Here is an 18,674-nt window from a genome sequence, read left to right on the forward strand (position 1 = left end):
CCAGTTTGAGTGTTTGTTACAGCTAGTTCCAGTCGCTAGCTGCAGCGAACTGAAAAGACGAGCGACCCAGGGATGTGTGTGCTTTGGGGACCTTTAACAGAATGTGACTGGCAGAACGGGTGTTGAATGTGGAGGGTGAGGGCCTCCCGGATGGCGCAGTGGTTAAGGGCGCTGTACTGCAGCGCCAGCTGTGCCATCAGAGTCCTGGGTTCGCGCCCAGGCTCTGTCGTAACCGGCCGCGACCGGGAGGTCCGTGGGGCGACGCACAATTGGCCTAGCGTCGCCCGGGTTAGGGAGGGCTTGGTCGGTAGGGGTGTCCTTGTCTCATCGCGCACCAGCGACTCCTGTGGCGGGCTGGGCGCAGTGTACGCTAGCCAAGGTGGCCAGGTGCACTGTGTTTCCTCCGGCGCATTGGTGCGGCTGGCTTCCGGGTTGGATGCGCGCTGTGTTAAAGAAGCAGCGGCTTGGTTGGTTGTGTATCGGAGGACGCATGACTTTCAACCTTCGTCTCTCCCGAGCCCGTACGGGAGTTGTAGCGATGAGACAAGATAGTAGCTACTACAACAATTGGATACCACGAAATTGGGGAGAAAAAGGGGTAAAATTAAAAAAAAAACACAAAAAAAAAAAAAGAATGTGGATGGTGAGGGCTGCAGTAGATATTTCAGATAGGGGGGAGTGAGGCCTAAGAGGGTCTTTATAAATAAGCATCAACCAATGGGTCTTGCGATGGGTATACAGAGATGACCAGTTTACAGAGGAGTATAGAGCGCAGTGATGTGTCCTGTAAGGAGCATTGGTGGCAAATCTGATGGCCGAACGGTAAAGAACGTCTAGCCGCCCTCAAAGCTCATCACTAAGCTAAGGACTCTGGGACTAAACACCCAGTCTGCAAATGGATCTTAGACGTCCTGACGGGCCGCTCCCAGGTGGGTAACAACACATCCGCCACGCTGATCCTCAACACAGTGGCCCCTCAGGGGTGCGCGCTCAGTTCCCTCCTGTACTCCCAGCTCACTCATGACTGCATGGCCAAGCACGACTCCAACACCATCATTAAGTTTGCTGATGACACAACAGTGGTAGGCCTGATCACCGACAATGATGAGACCGCCTATAGGGAGGAGGTCAGACACCTGACCGTGTGACAACAAAGACAACAACCTCTCCCCCAACGTGATCATGACAAAGGAGATGATTGTGGACTACAGGAAAAGGAGGACCGAGCACGCCCCCATTCTTATCGACGGGGCTGACATGGAGCAGGTTGAGAGCTTCAAGTACCTTGATGTCCACATCACCAACAAACTAACATGGTCCAAGCACACCAAGACAGTCATGAAGAGGGCACGACAAAACCTATTCCCCCTCAGGAGACTGAAAATACTTGGCATTGTCCTCAGATCCTCAAAAGGTTCTACAGCTGCACCATCGAGAGCATGGTTGCATGTACTGGTTGCATCACTGCCTGGTATGGCAACTGCTTGGCCTCCGAGGGTAGTGCGTACGGCCCAGTACATCACCGGGGCCAAGCTTCCTGCCATCCAGGACCTCTATACCACGCGGTGTCAGAGGAAGGCCCTAAAAATTGCCCGCCCCCAAGCTGCTGCTACTCTCTGTTATTATCTATGCATTGCCACTTAAAAAAAACTACCTGCATGTGCATAATTACCTCAATTACCTCGACACCGTTGCCCCCAAACATTGACACATTGACTCTGTACCGGTACCCCCTGTATATACAGTTGAAGTCAGAAGTTTACATACACTTAGGTTGGAGTCATGAAAACTTGATTTCTAACCACTCCACAAATTTCTTGTTAACAAGTTTGTGCATGACACAAGTCATTTTTCCAACAATTGTTTACAGACAGATTAATTCACTTATAATTCACTGTATCACAATTCCAGTGGGTCAGAAGTTTACATACACTAAGTTGACTGTGCCTTTAAACAGCTTGGAAAATTCCTGAAAATTATGTCATGGCTTTAGAAGCTTCTGATAGGCTAATTGACATAATTTGAGTCAATTGGAGGTGTACCTGTGGATGTATTTCAATGCCTATCTTCAAACGCAGTGCCTCTTTGCTTGACATCATGGGAAAATCAAAAGAAATCAGCCAAGACCTCAGAAAAATAATTGTAGACCTCCACAAGTCTGGTTCATCCTGGGAGCAATTTCCAAATGCCTAAAGGTTCCATGTTCATCTGTACAAACAACGGTTTGCAACTGCACATGGGGACAAATATTGTACATTTGGAGAAATGTCCTCTGGTCTGATGAAACAAAAATAGACCTGTTTGGCCATAATGACCATCATTATGTTTGGAGGATAAAAGGGGATGCTTGCAAGCCAAAGAACACCATCCCAACCGTGAAGCATGGGGGTGGCAGCATCATGTTGTGGGGGTGCTTTGCTGCAGGAGGGACTGGTGCACTTCACAAAATAGATGGCATCACGAGGTAGGAAAATGATGTGGATATATTGAAGCAACACCTCAAGACATCAGTCAGGAAGTTAAAGCTTGGTAGCAAATGGGTCTTCCAAATGAACAATGACCCAAAGCACACTTCCAAAGTTGTGGCAAAATGGCTTAAGGACAACAAAGTCAAGGTATTGGAGTGGCCATCACAAAGCCCTGACCTCAATCCTTTAGAAAATTTGTGGGCAGAACTGAAAAAGTGTGTGCGAGCAAGGAGGCCTACAAACCTGACTCAGTTACACCAGCTCTGTCAGGAGGAATGGGCCAAAATTCACCCAACTTATTGTGGGAAGCTTATGGAAGGCTACCCGAAACATTTGACCGAAGTTAAACAATTTAAAGACAATGCTACTAATTGAGTGTATGTCAACTTCTGACCCACTGGAAATGTGATGAAATAAATAAAAGCTGAAATAAATCATTCTCTCTACTATTATTCTGACATTTCACATTCTTAAAATAAAGTGGTGATCCTAACTGACCTAAAACAGGGAATTTTTACTAGGATTAAATGTCAGGAATTGTGAAACTGAGTTTAGATGTATTTGGCTAAGGTGTATGTAAACTTCCGACTTCAACTGTAGCCCCGCTATTGTTATTTACTGCTGCTCTTTTAATTATTTGTTTTTCTTATCTCTTACTTTTTTGTTGATATTTTCTTGAAACTGCATAGTTGCTTAAGGGCTGATATGTTAGCATTTCACTGTAAGGTCTACTACACCTGTTGTATTCGGCGCATGTGAAAAATACAATTTGATTTGATTTGAATTCCCAACGGCTCCCGAAGGTTCGATCTGCTGATCCTATTGATATCTCTCAGACCAGGTAAACAATCCAAGGCTATTAACACTGGGCTGTAGTTATGAGTCTGTTTGTGTGTTTTGATAGGAGGACAAAAAAAGGACACTCCACAGCTTGCCAGTGTCGCCGTGTAAGTTCCACAAACTTAACATGGCGGTGTTCTTAGCAATCTCACTGGAATAAAGACCTCCTCCATTCCTGTCATTATTGAAAGAGATTGCAATATCTCAAAATAGGGCTACATGATGTTAGATCCCTCAATTCCAATGCAGTTAAAGTAAATTAACTAATCACTGATCATAATCTTGATGTGACTGGCCTGACTGAAACATGGCTTAAACCTGATGAATTTACTGTGTTAAATGAGGCCTCTCCTCCTGGTTACACTAGTGACCATATCCCCGGGGCAGAGGCGGAGGTGTTGCTAACATTTATGATAGCAAATTTCAATTTACAAAAAAAGAATGACTGCGTTTTCATCTTTTGAGCTTCTAGTCATGAAATCTATGCAGCCTACTCAATCACTTTTTATAGCTACTTTTTACAGGCCTCCTGGGCCGTATACAGCGTTCCTCACTGAGTTCCCAGAATTCCTATTGGATCTTGTAGTCATGGCAGATAATACCGCCTGTTTGGCCCTGCCCGGGGGTATCGTCAAACGGGGCCACAGTGTCTCCCAACCCCCTCATGTCTCAGCCTCCAGTATTTATGCTGCAGTAGTTTGTGTCAGGGGGCTAGGGCCAGTCTGTTTTATCTGGAGTATTTCTCCTGTCTTATCCGGTGTCCTGTGTGAATTTAAGTATTCTCACTCACTCACTCACTCACTCAGAGGACCTGAGCCTAGGACCATGCCTCAGGACCACCTGGCCTGATGACTCCTTGCTGTCCCCAGTCCACCTGGTCGTGCTGCTGCTCCAGTTTCAATTGTTCTGCCTGCGGCTATGGAACCCTGACCTGTTCACCGGACATGCTACCTTGTCCCAGACCTGCTGTTTTCAACTGTCTAGAGACAGCAGGTCCGGTAGAGATACTCTGTATTATCGGCTATGAAAAGTCAACTGACATTTACTCCTGAGGTGCTGACCTGTTGCACCCTCTAAAACCACTGTGATTATTATCATCTGACCCTGCTGGTCATGTATGAACATTTGAACATCTTGGCCATATTCTGTTATATTCTCCAACCGGCACAGCCAGAAGAGGACTGGCCTCCCCTCATAGCCTGGTTTCTCTCTAGGTTTCTTCCTAGGTTCTGGCCTTTCTAGGGAGTTTTTCCTAGCCACCGTGCTTCTACACCTGCATTGCTTGCTGTTTGGGGTTTTAGGCTGAGTTTCTGTACAGCACTTTGTGACATCAGCTCATGTAAGAAGGGCTTTATAAATACATTTTATTGATTGATTGACAAAGCAGTCTGGTCACAAGCTAAAAGCATAGTTTTCCTATTTAGAGAGGACATGTCAAGGCTACGCAGCAAAGCTATATTACAACATCTTTGTCTAAATTCTAATCTGGAATCTTGAAACATGTTTCTCCTGCTCAGGAGAGGAACCAGAAGCTTTCTGAGTTTGACCAGAAGATGGCAGAGCTCAACCAGATCGCTAGGGTCCCCTGGGACATGGTGTAGCTGAGGCAAAGTCTGGGGATGATGGACAGCGATGATCAGGACTCTCCAGCATGGAGTCGCAACAACAACCAAAGTGAAAGCCTTGCAGATGGAGACAGAAAGGGGCATACCATGTCAGTTGTTCAACTGAATGCATTCAACTGAAATGTGTCTTCTGAGTCTTTCAGACAGAGATGCAGCACAACCTGGTCCCAGGGGTAAACATAGCATTGTAAATGTAAATCTGGTACACTCAAATGAGTATGATATGTTACATTTCGTATGGTATGTATTCATTTCTGTATGTCCATCATCCATTTCATATGATATGTTACAAAGTACAATTTGCATGATATGTTCCAAATTGCAATTCGTACAATTTGTTACGAATTTGCAAAGTGTATGATATGTTACAAATTTCAGTTTGTTGTGGTTAATGTTAGCTAGATGGCTAATGCCAGCTAGGCTAGTGTTTAGGGTTAAGGTTAGGGGAAGGGTTAACTAACATGCTAAGTAGTTGCACATTTGCAAGATGAGATTTGAACACGTAACCTTCGGGTTGCTAGATGTTCGCTTCATACGTCCGTCTATCCACCCCGACCAACAACCGTACATTCATTTTTGCGTTCAGTAACCTTCTGTCTTATGTAACCATGTCATACTAATTTGAGTGTCCCGGATTTACATTTCATGTGTTACGTCTAGTCTGAGACCAGGCTGTGAAGAAATACATGGCGGAGGTGTAGGATGGTGTGATCGTGATTCAGGAGGAGAGCCAAAGGGAGAACAATGTATTCTGCTATATCCAGTATCTGTAAATGGAAGGGGACTGTGGAATGGCCACTGCAGAAGAGGCAGGAGGACATGTGTGAGAGAGTGAACAGTATTCAGGAAGAGGGAGGAGGACTGATATGCAGGGGCCTATTGGCCATCTGGCAGTTCTAGCAAATGCCAGATGGGCTGGAATGTTTTTTCGTTGGGTGGGCTGGGGTCACACAAACTCGCATGCAAAGTCTAACATGGCAGCAGCAAAGAGACCTGCTCCTAGACAGCCAAGATCATGGATCGTAAAAAACGGAAAGGGTGCCTGTAAACGTAGAAAGAGCATATTCTACATTGTCACCTCATTCAAAACGTCCTGTTTTTTCGACGACTAAAACCATGATTTGGTCAAACAGGAAAGTGCATTATCCTCATGATGCCTGTAATGAAAGTATCAGCCCCTATGCCTTTGCCCTTGATGGGGCCTGCTGCTGTGATGAGTGAGCCAGTCCTATCTCCCACATGCGCTTGAGAGAAATACGTTCTGATCGTATAACATTTCTAAATGCAATTAAGGTAAAAACACAGCTTTCTGTAGGTATCCTTACTTCTTAACTCTCAATATTCAGCTCAGTAGCAACTATTTTACAACCAAGATATTTGATATGGCTTTGTGATATGGAGCAACATGTTAAATGCACCCTGGCCATTACCAGGGTATAGGCCTAAAGGTCTCATGGGTAGTAGCCTACAACTGCAACATTCAATTTACTGTTGGATGAATACATGGCTACTAGCAGTGGCATTATATTTAGTTAGAGATCTACAAAGTTAATGTGTTTTGAGTTTCCACTTCCTCAGAGGTTGAACCCCAAATTAATTAGCCTATGATATTAGTTAGTGCACATAAAGATGTATGTAATTCATCTCTATTGAAAAAAAAAAAGTTGGTATTGGTGGTTCCCGGAGATATATGGGCTGGTGTGGATAAACTGCCAGTGCTGAATTCTTGTCCCAGTCAGCCTCTGATGATGTGATCTGGGAGGAGCTGAAGACTCTAAGAGGCATATTGGAGGAGGTAAGGCCAGACCATCACCCCTAATGTAATCTTTAACCAGCTTTGGCTGGTCCGTCCATCTGTCTATCTGTCTCCACGCAGAGAGGCGTGGTGAAACAGTGGTCAGCATCCTCCATCATGCCCCGTCTCATCAACTCTGCCGATCCTTCCTCACGGCAGAGCTGGTATTTTCCACTCGGGCCCGAGTGGAAAGACCCCCAACACCCAGCCAGAGCCAGCCAGGCATGCCTGCACCAAGCTCTCCCGCATGCCCCCCTGTCCCCCTTGCCACACGCATCTGCACCTCCCCCTGGACAGACTGGGGAGCTCTCCCCTGCAATGGACACCCCCAAGCCCTCATTGCCCTCCTCCAGTACCACACACACCAAGCCCCTCCTGCTGTTTTCATCAATGGCTGCTCCTGCTCTGGACCTCTTTAGCAAATGACAGGAGTGGAATGTAATAGCCTAGTTGCCGTCTCTGTTCAGCTAAGTGAGAGTGAGGAGAGAAGGGAAAGGAGTACCTAAAACAATGTACGAAAAAGAGGAGACCTCCTCTGAGAGTGATCGTGATGAGAAGTGAGGAACTGCCAACCCACAGGAGGATAGACTGTTAAACAAAGACATCTCATTGAACAGGAGTTAAAGAACAAATAGCAGATCCTCAAGAAATTGCAGCAGGATGGCGAAAGCAGAACAGGAGGCAGAGGAGAAAAGGCAAAAGAAAGAACTGGAGATAACGGAAAAGCATTGGGAGCTACAGAGAATGAACGATAAAGAGAGTTTTAGAAAATGGAAGAGAATGAAAGGATAGAGGGGAAAGGGAAAAATAAGCAGGAGAAGAAAGAGATGCAAAATGCAAAAGATGCAAAAAAAGAGAGCAGAGGAGGAGAAAAAAAAAACAATTGAACGACGAGGATGAGAAGGCAGAGGAGGCGACAATTAAAAGAAAATGAGCATGATTGTAACGGCTTTCTTCCGTTGAAGGAGAGGAGGACCAAAATGCAGCGTGGTTAGTGTTCAACATGTTTAATATAGACGATAACCGAGAACACTACAAAATACAAAACAACAAATGTGAACCCCGAAACAGTCCTATCTGGTGCAATGACACAAAGACAGAAGACAATCACCCACAAAATACCCAAAGAACATGGCTGCCTAAATATGGTTCCTAATCAGATACAACGACAGACAGCTGCCTCTAATTGAGAACCAATCTAGGCAACCATAGACATACAAAACTACCTAGAACGGACAAAACACATAAATCCCCCATGTCACACCCTGACCTAACCAAAATAATAACGAAAACAAAGATAACTAAGGCCAGAGGTAAAAATGGCAAAGAAGAGTGAGGAGATGAGAAAATTAGAATGGGAGTTAGAGATGCATAGAATGTCTTACAGGGGAAGGCCATGAAATAAGACTCACCCTTTGACAACCTCTATTTCCAGCTTTTCCTCACAAATCAGATATGAATGTTTCATATTCATCATCGTTTCTACAATCCCCTTTGATATCAACCCTTCCTCAATTAATTCCTCTAATTAGCATCCTGATCCTCAATAAATGGTCAGTCATTCAGTCCCTGTGCTTTAACTGATGTACCACTGTGAGAGGTGACTGCAACAACCCAACAGCATCCATCAATACTAGGCACTAAGAGACAGTTCTGGAAGTTAATGCAGTTAATGTTAATGCAAAAAAATGTGATGCAGTTAGTTAGGAGTGAAAATAAAAATGACCAAACAAATACATTGTATTACACCTGTAATCACTTTGGATATGCATGATAATTCTCAATGAAAATCCACTATGTTGTAAAACTAGTTCATTTAATATAGTGATGAACAACTCTCAATGTAATGAATATGAACAAACCAACACTGACACTATCTAAAAAGGATCTAAAATGCATCAGTACAACTTCCACAGGGAGGCAGCAGAAACCAGCTGATAACAGACCCACCGCACTGCACAGACGTCAGTTCAACGTCTATTTTTGATTTACATTTTGTTGAGTTGTCAACTAACATGAAGTCAATGTGAAATCAACATAAAATGTCACCATGTCAATTGGATTTAAGTTAAAAGTTGGGTGAAAAAGAGACAGAATTTCCTTACGTTGATGACTTTTTGCAAATCCAATCAGTTTCCCACGTTGATTGAATGACATCGCTTAGATTTTTTGATGTTGAAATGATGTCGAAACATTACACCTACAGTATGAATACGGTCAGATTGATCCTTTATCGAAAAATCATCTGCAACATCTCACTGGTAGAACATCTTGTCTGTGGTTTTATCAGTGCAGCCATGTAGAGAATCAGATTTTTCATTGGTTTAGATGGGTTCCTCTGTTATTAAGGATTCTGTGTCATTTTGCCCTTCAATTAAAGTGAGTTGGCACACACATGGAAAGAGTGTTACTAAAATATTACGAGTGGGTGCTTTGGGAAATATTCAGATTATTTTGCAAACATGGTTGCTCCTTGTGTATTGTAGAAGCTAGACATTTTTTTAAAAATACATTCCTCCCCACTGGGTAAAAACTGGTTGAATCAACGTTGTTTCCACGTCATTTCAACAACATCAAAAATGTATGAGATGATGTTGAATCAACGTGGAAAACTGATTGGATTTGCAAAAAGTCATCAACGAAAGGGAATTTCATGTTTTTTTCCACCCAACTTTTAACCTAAATCCAACGACTTGGTGACATTTTCTGTTGAATTCAAATTAGTAAATCACCATGTCTGTGCCCAGTGGGTCTTGTTGATTTAAACTACATTATGCAAAATACCATCAAGCAGAATGACCTTGATCTACACTGATATGCTTAGCCACTCTCTACATTTTATATCTAAAACAAACATGTTTACAGTGTGATTACAGGTTTTAGGCAATGTAAAGTAAATGTGAAAATCAAGATGTCTATATCGCTGGAGATAGCAACCCAACTCAGTTAGGGTGCTTACTAATAGAGCAAGATCTTTATAGTACAGCAAGCCTATCTATCAATCAATCTATCTATCAATCTATCTATCGTATCAGTATCTATTAGACAGTGCTTTGTAAGCCAAAGGCCTTGTGTCTTGTCCAGAAAGGAGAGAATGAACTGAAGGAGGGATGCAAGTTCAGATGCATTGTTCCTCTATCTCTTCTTCTCCTTCATCCCTCCATCCTTGGCATAGTGCCTGTTGAGCTCAGCAATGTTATGATCTGTGGCCCCAAACCGATGCATCTGAAAGGAAGAAGGAAACAGACACACATGAAAATCTCATACCAGACATTCCCAGTAGCAAGCCAAGAGTGTTAGCTAGTTGTTATGGAAACCCCAGTTGGCACAACCACAACCACACATTTTTGGTGTGGTTACTTTGGGGTCAGACAGTTGTTTCCCAAAAATTATCAGAAGTTTTGGTGACATACTATAAGTGGATCATTGTTGAAATGTAGGCAAAAAATAGGCTACTGCTCCTCTTCAGATTCAAAATGCTATTCAAAACTAATCCTTATCCAAACAGAGAGATGGCTTGGGTGCATTTAAAAGTGCAAATTCTAGGACCCAATTAGAAATGGCCAAAAAATTCCATGCCCGCTCCAATTGACCAACTCAACAACTGAAATTAACTGACCCCAACCAGCAGTGCTGAAAGGGTTCACTTCCTTATTCAAAATGGCAGCATGCTGTCCTCTCACCTGAATGAAACTGGGCCATGCAGCAGAGGCCCTCCCCGCGTGCCGTCCGGTAGACGGGTGACACACACACTCGGGTGGCGGGGGGCAGGTGTGTGAGGCGTGTGGACAGTGAGTTGGAAGGCAAGTAGAGGGAGGAGCGCTGGGTGGCGGTAGAGCCGTGGATGCCCTGTCCCTCCCAGGTGAGCCAGTAGCCCCTGAGGCCGTCCACGCTGGCTTTCCAGTCCACCTGCACAGAGTCACTGCCCACCGTGGTCAGCTGCAGGTCTGCTAGAGCCGGCCTCACTGAGAAGGGAGGGAGGGAGGGAATAAGGCCTATGTGCTGCATTTATACAGTTCTATGTGAAGTATAATAGTCAATTTTGCATTTCCCCCTTTTAATACTTCAGTTTAAGCTTTAAGGCTAATACCATTCATACCCAAGACTATATCCTCAATGCTCAATGCTCCTTACCCTCCTCAGTGCACACTTTGACAGACATGGCCCTCTCCCGGCCAGAGGAGTGCCGTGCGCTCACAGTGACCAGGTACTGGGTGTCTGGCTGGAGGTTAGTCAGCAGGGTGGAGTTCTGCCCTTGGCCCACAGTAGTCATGTGGAGCTTCCCCCCCGGCAGGGCCATGTACTCCACCTGGAAGCTCTGGACAGACTCTGGCTGCAGAGGACCCCAGCTCACCCTCACACCGTTGGCCCCTGAGTCAGACACCGTCACCACAGTCGGGCTCAACACCTCTGAGGAGACAAAGTGATACAGTTGAAGTCGGAAGTTTACATACACCTTAGCCAAATACATTTAAACTCAGTTTCTAAATTCCTGACATTTAATCCTAGTAAAGATTCCCTGTCTTAGGTCAGTTAGGATCACCACTTTATTTTAATAATGTGAAATGTCAGAATAATAGTAGTGATTTATTTCAGCATTTATTTCTTTCATCACATTCCCAGTGGGTCAGAAGTTTACATAGTATTTAGTATTTGGTAGCATTGCCTTTAAATCGTTTAATCTTGGTCAAATGTTTTGGGTAGCCTTCCACAAGCTTCCCACAATAAGTTGGGTGAATTTTGGCCCATTCCTCCTGACAGAGCTGGTGTAACTGAGTCAGGTTTGTAGGCCTCCTTGCTCGCACACGCTTTTTCAGTTCTGCCCACACATTTTCTATATGATTGAGGTCAGGGCTTTGTGATGGCCACTCCAATACCTTGACTTTGTTGTCCTTAAGCCATTTTGCCACATCTTTGGAAGTGTGCTTGGGGTCATTGCCCATTTGGAAGACCCATTTGAGACCAAGCTTTAAATTCCTGACTGATGTCTTGAAGTGTTGCTTCAATATATCCACATAATTTTCCTTCCTCTGATGCCATCTATTTTGTGAGGTGCACCAGTCCCTCCTGCAGCAAAGCTCCCCCACAACATGATGATGCAACCCCCGTGCTTCACGGTTGGGATGGTGTTCTTCGGCTTGCAAGCATCCCCATTTATCCTCCAAACATAATGATGGTCATTATGGCCAAACAGTTCAATTTTTGTTTCATCAGACCAGAGGACATTTCTCCAAAAAGTACGATCTTTGTCCCCATGTGCAGTTGCAAATCATAGTCTGGCTTTTTTAAATGGTGGCTTTGGAGCAGTGTCTTCTTCCTTGCTGAGTAGCCTTTCAGATTATGTAGATATAGGACTTGTTTTACTGTGGATATAGATACTTTTGTACCCGTTTCCTCCAGCATCTTCACAAGGTCCTTTGCTCTTGTTCTGGAATTGATTTGCACTTTTCGCACCAAAGTACATTCATCTCTAGGAGACAGAGCGCATTTGCTTCCTGAGCGGTATGATGGCTGCATGGTCCCATAGTGTTTATATTAGCGTACCATTGTTTGAACAGATGAACGTGGTACCTTCAGGCGTTTGGAAATTGCTCCCAGGAAGAACCAGACTTGTGGAGGTCTACAATTATTTTTCTGAGGTCTTGGCTGATTCCATTTGATTTTCTCATTTCAAGCAAAGAGGCACTGAGTTTGAAGGTAGGCCTTGAAATACATCCACAGGTATACCTCCAATTGACTCAATTAGTCTATCAGAAGCTTCTAAAGCCATGACATAATTTTCTGGAATTTTCCAAGCTGTTTAAAGGCAGTCAACTTAGTGTGTGTAAACTTGTGATACAGTGAATTATAAGTGAAATAATCTGTCTGTAAACAATTGTTGGAAAAATTAATTGTGTCATGCACAAAGTAGATATCCTAACTGACTTGCCAAAACTATAGTTTGTTGACAAGAATTTTGTGGAGTGTTTGAAAAATGAGTTTTAATGACGCCAACCTAAGTGTATGTAAACTTCCGACTTCAACTGTATGTAATAATAAAATATATATAATATGATGATTTACCAGGTGATTTTATTCTAAAGTGGAAGTGAAAGCTGGAATCCTTAACGGGGGAACTGCCACATCCGTTTCTGATATTACAACAAAGAAGATACTACAAACAACCAACACAGTTTTTTCCCCGTCTGACATCATTGCAAGTGCGATAGAACAGCAGCACATGTACTAATTTTACAAGGAGGCACAACATTCCCCAGCTCTACCTTGTCAACAAAACAAAAACAATAACAACGGCCGTGCGTTGGACAGTGGTGCTGTTTCCCCTACTGCGGATTCCATCTTCAATAATTTTTTTGAGTGTGTGTGTGAGGCCCATGCAGTGTGAGGCCCATGCTGGACACAACCCTAAAGACATCACACTCCAAGTCAACATTGTTAATTGTAACAATGTAAATGTCCAATGTAAACGTGCCACCTCCTCTTACCTGGCTTAGTGGTGAAGGTGACAGAGAGGGGGTTGAGCACCTGTAGGTTGGACTTGGGAGTCAGTGTGGCCATGTATGTGGTGTCTGGTTTCAGGTCCATCAGCCTTGCCATGCTGGAGTCCCCTGGCCGGGTCAGTCGTTGGTAATGACTACCACTGGTACTGGGGCTGGTACCAGGCCCCCTTGCTTCTCTTTCGCTCACTCCTAGACTGGGAGCCGGTCCAAACCGGATCTCATAGTAACCGGTCAAACCGGCCAGAACCGGTCGCCACTGCAGCATGGCGCTGTCTGTGGACACGTCTCGCACCTGGAGCCGTTCAGCCCGGAGGATCTCTGTTAGAGAAGAAACAGACTGAGACCGAAGGACTGAACCACTGGTGCAACATACACCTCCAGTGGAGACTCGTTTCACTTTAAATCGGAGGACGTGCTCATTGTAATGGCTGGAATGGAATGAATGGAAATTTATATTGAAACGATGGCGGTACCATACCATATTAACACAGTGTGCAGATTCCCTTCTCTCACTGGCAAACATTCATACTTGGATAACCAGAACAAGATGGCAAAAAAGAGAGGGAGGAAAGGGATGAGTTGTGGAGGACACGCCAGTAAGAGAAGAGCTCAGACAGACAGACAAACTGTGGGTTCTCCAATGCATTCACAACTTGTGCCATAAAAACCCTCGAAATAGACAAACCAGTTCTGGAGGATACCACTGTAACAAATAGCAAACCAGTATTCAGGTTTCAGTATCAGCGGAAAGGAACCTCAGGCACTCGCTAAAGGGACCCTGGATTCTCCTTCTGTGTCGTAAACAAACTGTATTTACACTCTGCGTCCGCCCATCACTATGCATCATGTCTTAGAGCTACATATGTTTACTGGAAGTGCCTGTGTGTCGATATGACTGTTACCCTATCTGACCAGAAAAATACCGTCTTGTCTATATATATATATATATATCTGTCTGGCACCGTAGGGGGGCACGGTAGAGGGGGCTGGGTTGAATAATGTCTTTATTAATAGTCCCCCCTCTCTCATTACAGTCTAAAACACATGGTCTCTTCTTCCCTCTATGTCCCACTGTCTCTAGGAGTGGGTATGTGATAAAGGAGTAGCACAGAGACATGGATTTGTACAGCAGCACAGTTTATAGTAGAGCTCAAAAGAAGGTGTCAGGTCCATGTTAGTTGCAGTCAATTGTGGAATCAAAATGGACACACACACACAGAACCCCACACGCACTCACCAATAATGGCATCCCTCAGGTCCTCAGTGATGATACTCATATCGTCGATGTCCACAAAGTACAGGTGTGACTCCACAGGAGGGGTGACCACCTGCCGCAGCACCTGGTAGTTCCCGTGGCCCGTGGAGATCACCAGAACGGCCACGCCCTCCTCTCTCAGCTTCTCCATTGGTCCAATCACATCACCCGGCTTCACCCCATCCGTCAGCCACACTAGAACTCTGGGGAGTTCTTCCCTGGCCCCCGCACCACCCCCAGGCTTCAGCACCCAGTCCTTGGCCATCCTGAGGGCCTCCTCTGTGTTGGTGTCGCCCCTCAGAGGCTTGGTGTTCCCCAGCGCCCCCTGTAGGCCAGTTTGGCTATTGTGGCTGTCAAAACCAAACTCAAGGCGGGGTTGGGTGCCCACCTGCAGAAGGCTCACCCTCACCTGGTCCTCACCCAATGAGAATGGAAGGAGGAGCTCGGACAAAAAGCCCAGCATGCGGGAGTAGTCATAGGATGAGACGCTGCCCGAGGAGTCCAATAGGAAGAGGATGTCACCCTCACAGCAGTTCAACACTGAGAGGAGAGGAAAGGTTACAGGTGGTGGACACACATTCAGTCGATTTTTACAGCTATACGATAATATAGATACATACAGTGGGGCAAAAAAGTATTTAGTCAGCCACCAATTGTGCAAGTTCTCCCACTTAAAAAGATGAGAGAGGCCTGTAATTTTCATCATAGGTACACTTCAACTATGACAGACAAAATGAGGGAAGAAAATCCAGAAAATCACATTGTAGGATTTTTAATGAATTTATTTTCAAATTATGGTGGAAAATAAGTATTTGGTAAAAACAAAAGTTTTCCACCATAATTTGCAAATAAATTAATTAATAAAAAATCCTACAATGTGATTTTCTGGATTTTTTTTCTCATTTTGTCTGTCATAGTTGAAGTGCACCTATTGCACAATTGGTGGCTGACTAAATACTTTTTTGCCCCAATGTATGTATAGGCTACAGCTACAGATTATCATGCTAATAATATGTGAAAATGAATGAGAATATGCTCCTAGAGATTAAATGTAGCAATATTTACACCTTCTCAGTCTGTCTCTTCCCCCACTTCATGGTGGGTGAATTTCCATAAGCATAGTGCTTATAATACGTGTGTGAGATACACTAATTGTTGTGTATGTGGGAAACATAGTGGTATAGTTAGTTAACCTACAAACTTCCCATAGAGAAGTGGCAAACTCATAGCCACACTTATTTACGGGGATATGTACAGTACAATCCTAGAGCAAAATGAGACGGTGTGGAGCATCTGTGGAAAAACCCACTACCACTTCCAACTTTCTCTCTATTTTCTCTCTCCCTCTGATTCCTTCTCGCTCCCTTAACTTTTTTCCAGTGGTCCCCTCCCTGTTCAGTGTGAGTGTGCATGCATGCAAGTGCGCGCACACCCACACACAGAAATGAGTGGAGGAGTGAGAACCAAGTAATTACAGAAATTAGACCAGATCAAAACAAACAAAAAATAGGGATGAAGGGAGATAGATCAGAGTAGGGATGGGCGGATGAAGGACGGATGAAAGATGCTGTCACAACATTTAGGAAGACTAGGCCAAATATTCCAGATTTGCCAATTTTCCATATTTCGTAACAGTAGCACGAAACATGGCTTCTCATTTAAGGGAGAGGGGTTAGGGGGAGAGAGGGGAGAGGGGGGGAACAGTAGGAGCTATTGGTGGTATAAGGAGGGGTTGGAGGTGGAGAGAGAGAGAGAGAGAGAGAGAGAGAGAGAGAGAGAGAGAGAGAGAGAGAGGGGATAAGGGGGAGGTGTGTTTTTGCAGTTCCATTTGAGAGAAGAGGAAGAATGTGCAGTAGTAGCATATGTGCTCAGAGCAGAAAGAGTGAGGGAGAGAGAAAGAAAGAAAGAGAGAAAGAGAGAGAAAGTGAGAGAAAGCGAGAGCGAAACATGCTAAGTTTGTTGTCCAGCTATGAGTTCTTTTGAAATGCACTATTTTCTTTGGGCCCTTAAAAGTGAATTTCTTCAGGCTTTAATTTGACGCTCGATCTGTGGTGGTTGTACTGACAAGTGTGTAGTGTTGAAGGACGAATTGCAGTGAGTGTGAAAACACTGCCTTTCTCTCTTTCACTCGCTTGCTTCCTAAAGAATTCGCTACATCTGTCTTCTTGTTTGGACTTTGTACTCCTCCAGCTGCCTTAGTGACCTCCAGGTTAAAGTGCCTATAAACAGTATTTACAGTATGTATGTGTCTCTCTGGTCATGCCTATTGATTGTAAACCAAATATTTGCTTTGTACAGTATTAGCTTTATCGCAGTATTAGATTTACAGTCCACCATGAAAAAGTTTGACTAATATAGTAATGGTTACACTGAATGTAAATTATGAAACCCCATAACCTTGATGAGCATGGGAATAACTGGCCATAACACTTTAGACCTGTTTCACACATGCATGGAAGCTCACACACACACACCACACACACACACACACCACACACACACCACACACACACACAGGTGTGTACTTCAGATTGACAGCCCAGATGTGATAGAAAAGGCCTCATCCACAGTTCTTCTTGATTTAAAACATGATGTGGTTATTTCACCAAGCTGTATCACAACAGGCAGGGATTGGTGAGTCCCATAGGACGGCGCACAATTGGCCCAGCGTTGTCTGGGTTTGGCCGGGGTAGGCTGTCACTGTAAATAAGAATTTGTTCTTAACTGACTTATCTAGTTAAATAAAGGTTAAATAAATAAAAATGAAAAAACATCAGTAGGCTATATGTAGGATCAAAATACATCACAGGAGATTAAACCTGAATAAACTGTGCTTCTCAGCCAGTCCTTAGTATTAAAAGCATTTTTATGTTTGAGTGCGATGCATAGTAAGTAATTAGGCTCTTAGTCAAAACATGTCTTGTCTATAAATGGAAGAGGGTGTGAGAAGTGTAATGTTCTGTACATTATACCCTTACACTGAGTCATAAAAACAGACCACTGACAGATTGAATTGACTCACCACCAAGTTTAGTTTTCACTACTACGGTTATGAGCTCTAGCTAACACATGCATGGTTGTAACAAGCGTTCAGTAATTATTATGGTGTTATAATCAATTAGATGTTTTAATTTACATCACCATAAATCATATGCATAAATACATTTAACATAGCGTTAAACTTCTCATTAAAATCCAGGAACAGGTATCAACATAGGTTACTGTCAAAATTGTAGAAATTCTATGAACAGGAGTCTATGATAAAATGATTGTGCCAATCTAATAACACCATTTGGAGATATTCTGACTGCACCTCTCCTCCCTAGTCTGTCAGTCATGTAGAACTAGGCTATAACATCCACCCACCACCAGAACAACGACAATCACCTGCAAAACTCACCTGCTTCTGGTGCGGAGTTTTGACCACTGGACGACCACAGGAACACGCAAACCAGCATGCAAGTAAATACAACCCGACCCTTCATTGCAAGGGTTAATTGTGATCAATTCCAGTATAAAGAATTATGACGATATCGAAAGGGCTTCCTCCAAAAAAGTGTCCATTGCCTGGACCGTTGCTCCAAGTGAAATGGTAATCAGGCTTACATTCGAGCTACTAATAGGCTATAAAAAGATTGGAACTTCACATATCCTCACTTTCACTCAGACTTTTCCAGTTTTGTTTCTGTTTTTCTGGAACATTTTATTCTCGTAATATTTTCCCCAGAAAATTGGTTGCTCGGGTATCCTCCGTGAGTTTGTGAGGTAAAAGGCGCTTTGAGCGAACTAGGGCGTGAGTGTTCAAGCCGGTTCTTCGCCGTGTCTCCAGTCCCGTGCCCAGGTCCTCCCCTTCCAGTGTTCAATCGTCTTTATTTCCAGTCTTTCAAGAGACTTCGAATAGCAAGAAGCTCAAGAGAGCTCTCGCCAAACGTCATTGCTCTGGAAAGGTGCCCATTTTCTCATAAAGGTTATCTTTACATTTTATGGCGAGTAGTCAATCACGCAAAAAGTGAAGAGTCTTGAAAATGTGAAACATAAAGAAGAATTGTAACTTTAAGCTTTGAAATTAGCCAACGGTATAATTATCTGGATTCTGTACACTTATCCTATTATAACTACGAATTTCAGTTATGAGCCGTTGTAATTATGGATACTTTTATTACCAGAGGGCCACTGACTTTCAGCACCAAA

At 43.9% G+C, this 18,674-nt stretch overlaps 1 protein-coding gene across 1 annotated transcript; it reads right to left on the reverse strand.

The window, feature by feature from the left end:
- Positions 1-7,719: 7,719 nt before the first annotated feature.
- Positions 7,720-18,358, reverse strand: LOC139368667 (von Willebrand factor A domain-containing protein 1-like). Its single transcript, XM_071107834.1, has 6 exons — positions 17,884-18,358; positions 14,466-15,023; positions 13,214-13,546; positions 10,863-11,138; positions 10,412-10,693; positions 7,720-9,953 (listed from the first exon to the last, which is right to left on the reverse strand). The coding sequence occupies exons 1-6, from the start codon at positions 17,966-17,968 to the stop codon at positions 9,925-9,927; spliced, it is 1,563 nt and encodes a 520-aa protein (XP_070963935.1). The 5' UTR covers positions 17,969-18,358; the 3' UTR covers positions 7,720-9,924.
- Between the last annotated feature and the right edge of the window lie 316 nt (positions 18,359-18,674).

The sequence above is a fragment of the Oncorhynchus clarkii genome, chromosome 16 (assembly GCF_045791955.1).
Source record: "Oncorhynchus clarkii lewisi isolate Uvic-CL-2024 chromosome 16, UVic_Ocla_1.0, whole genome shotgun sequence".
NCBI lineage: Eukaryota > Metazoa > Chordata > Actinopteri > Salmoniformes > Salmonidae > Oncorhynchus > Oncorhynchus clarkii.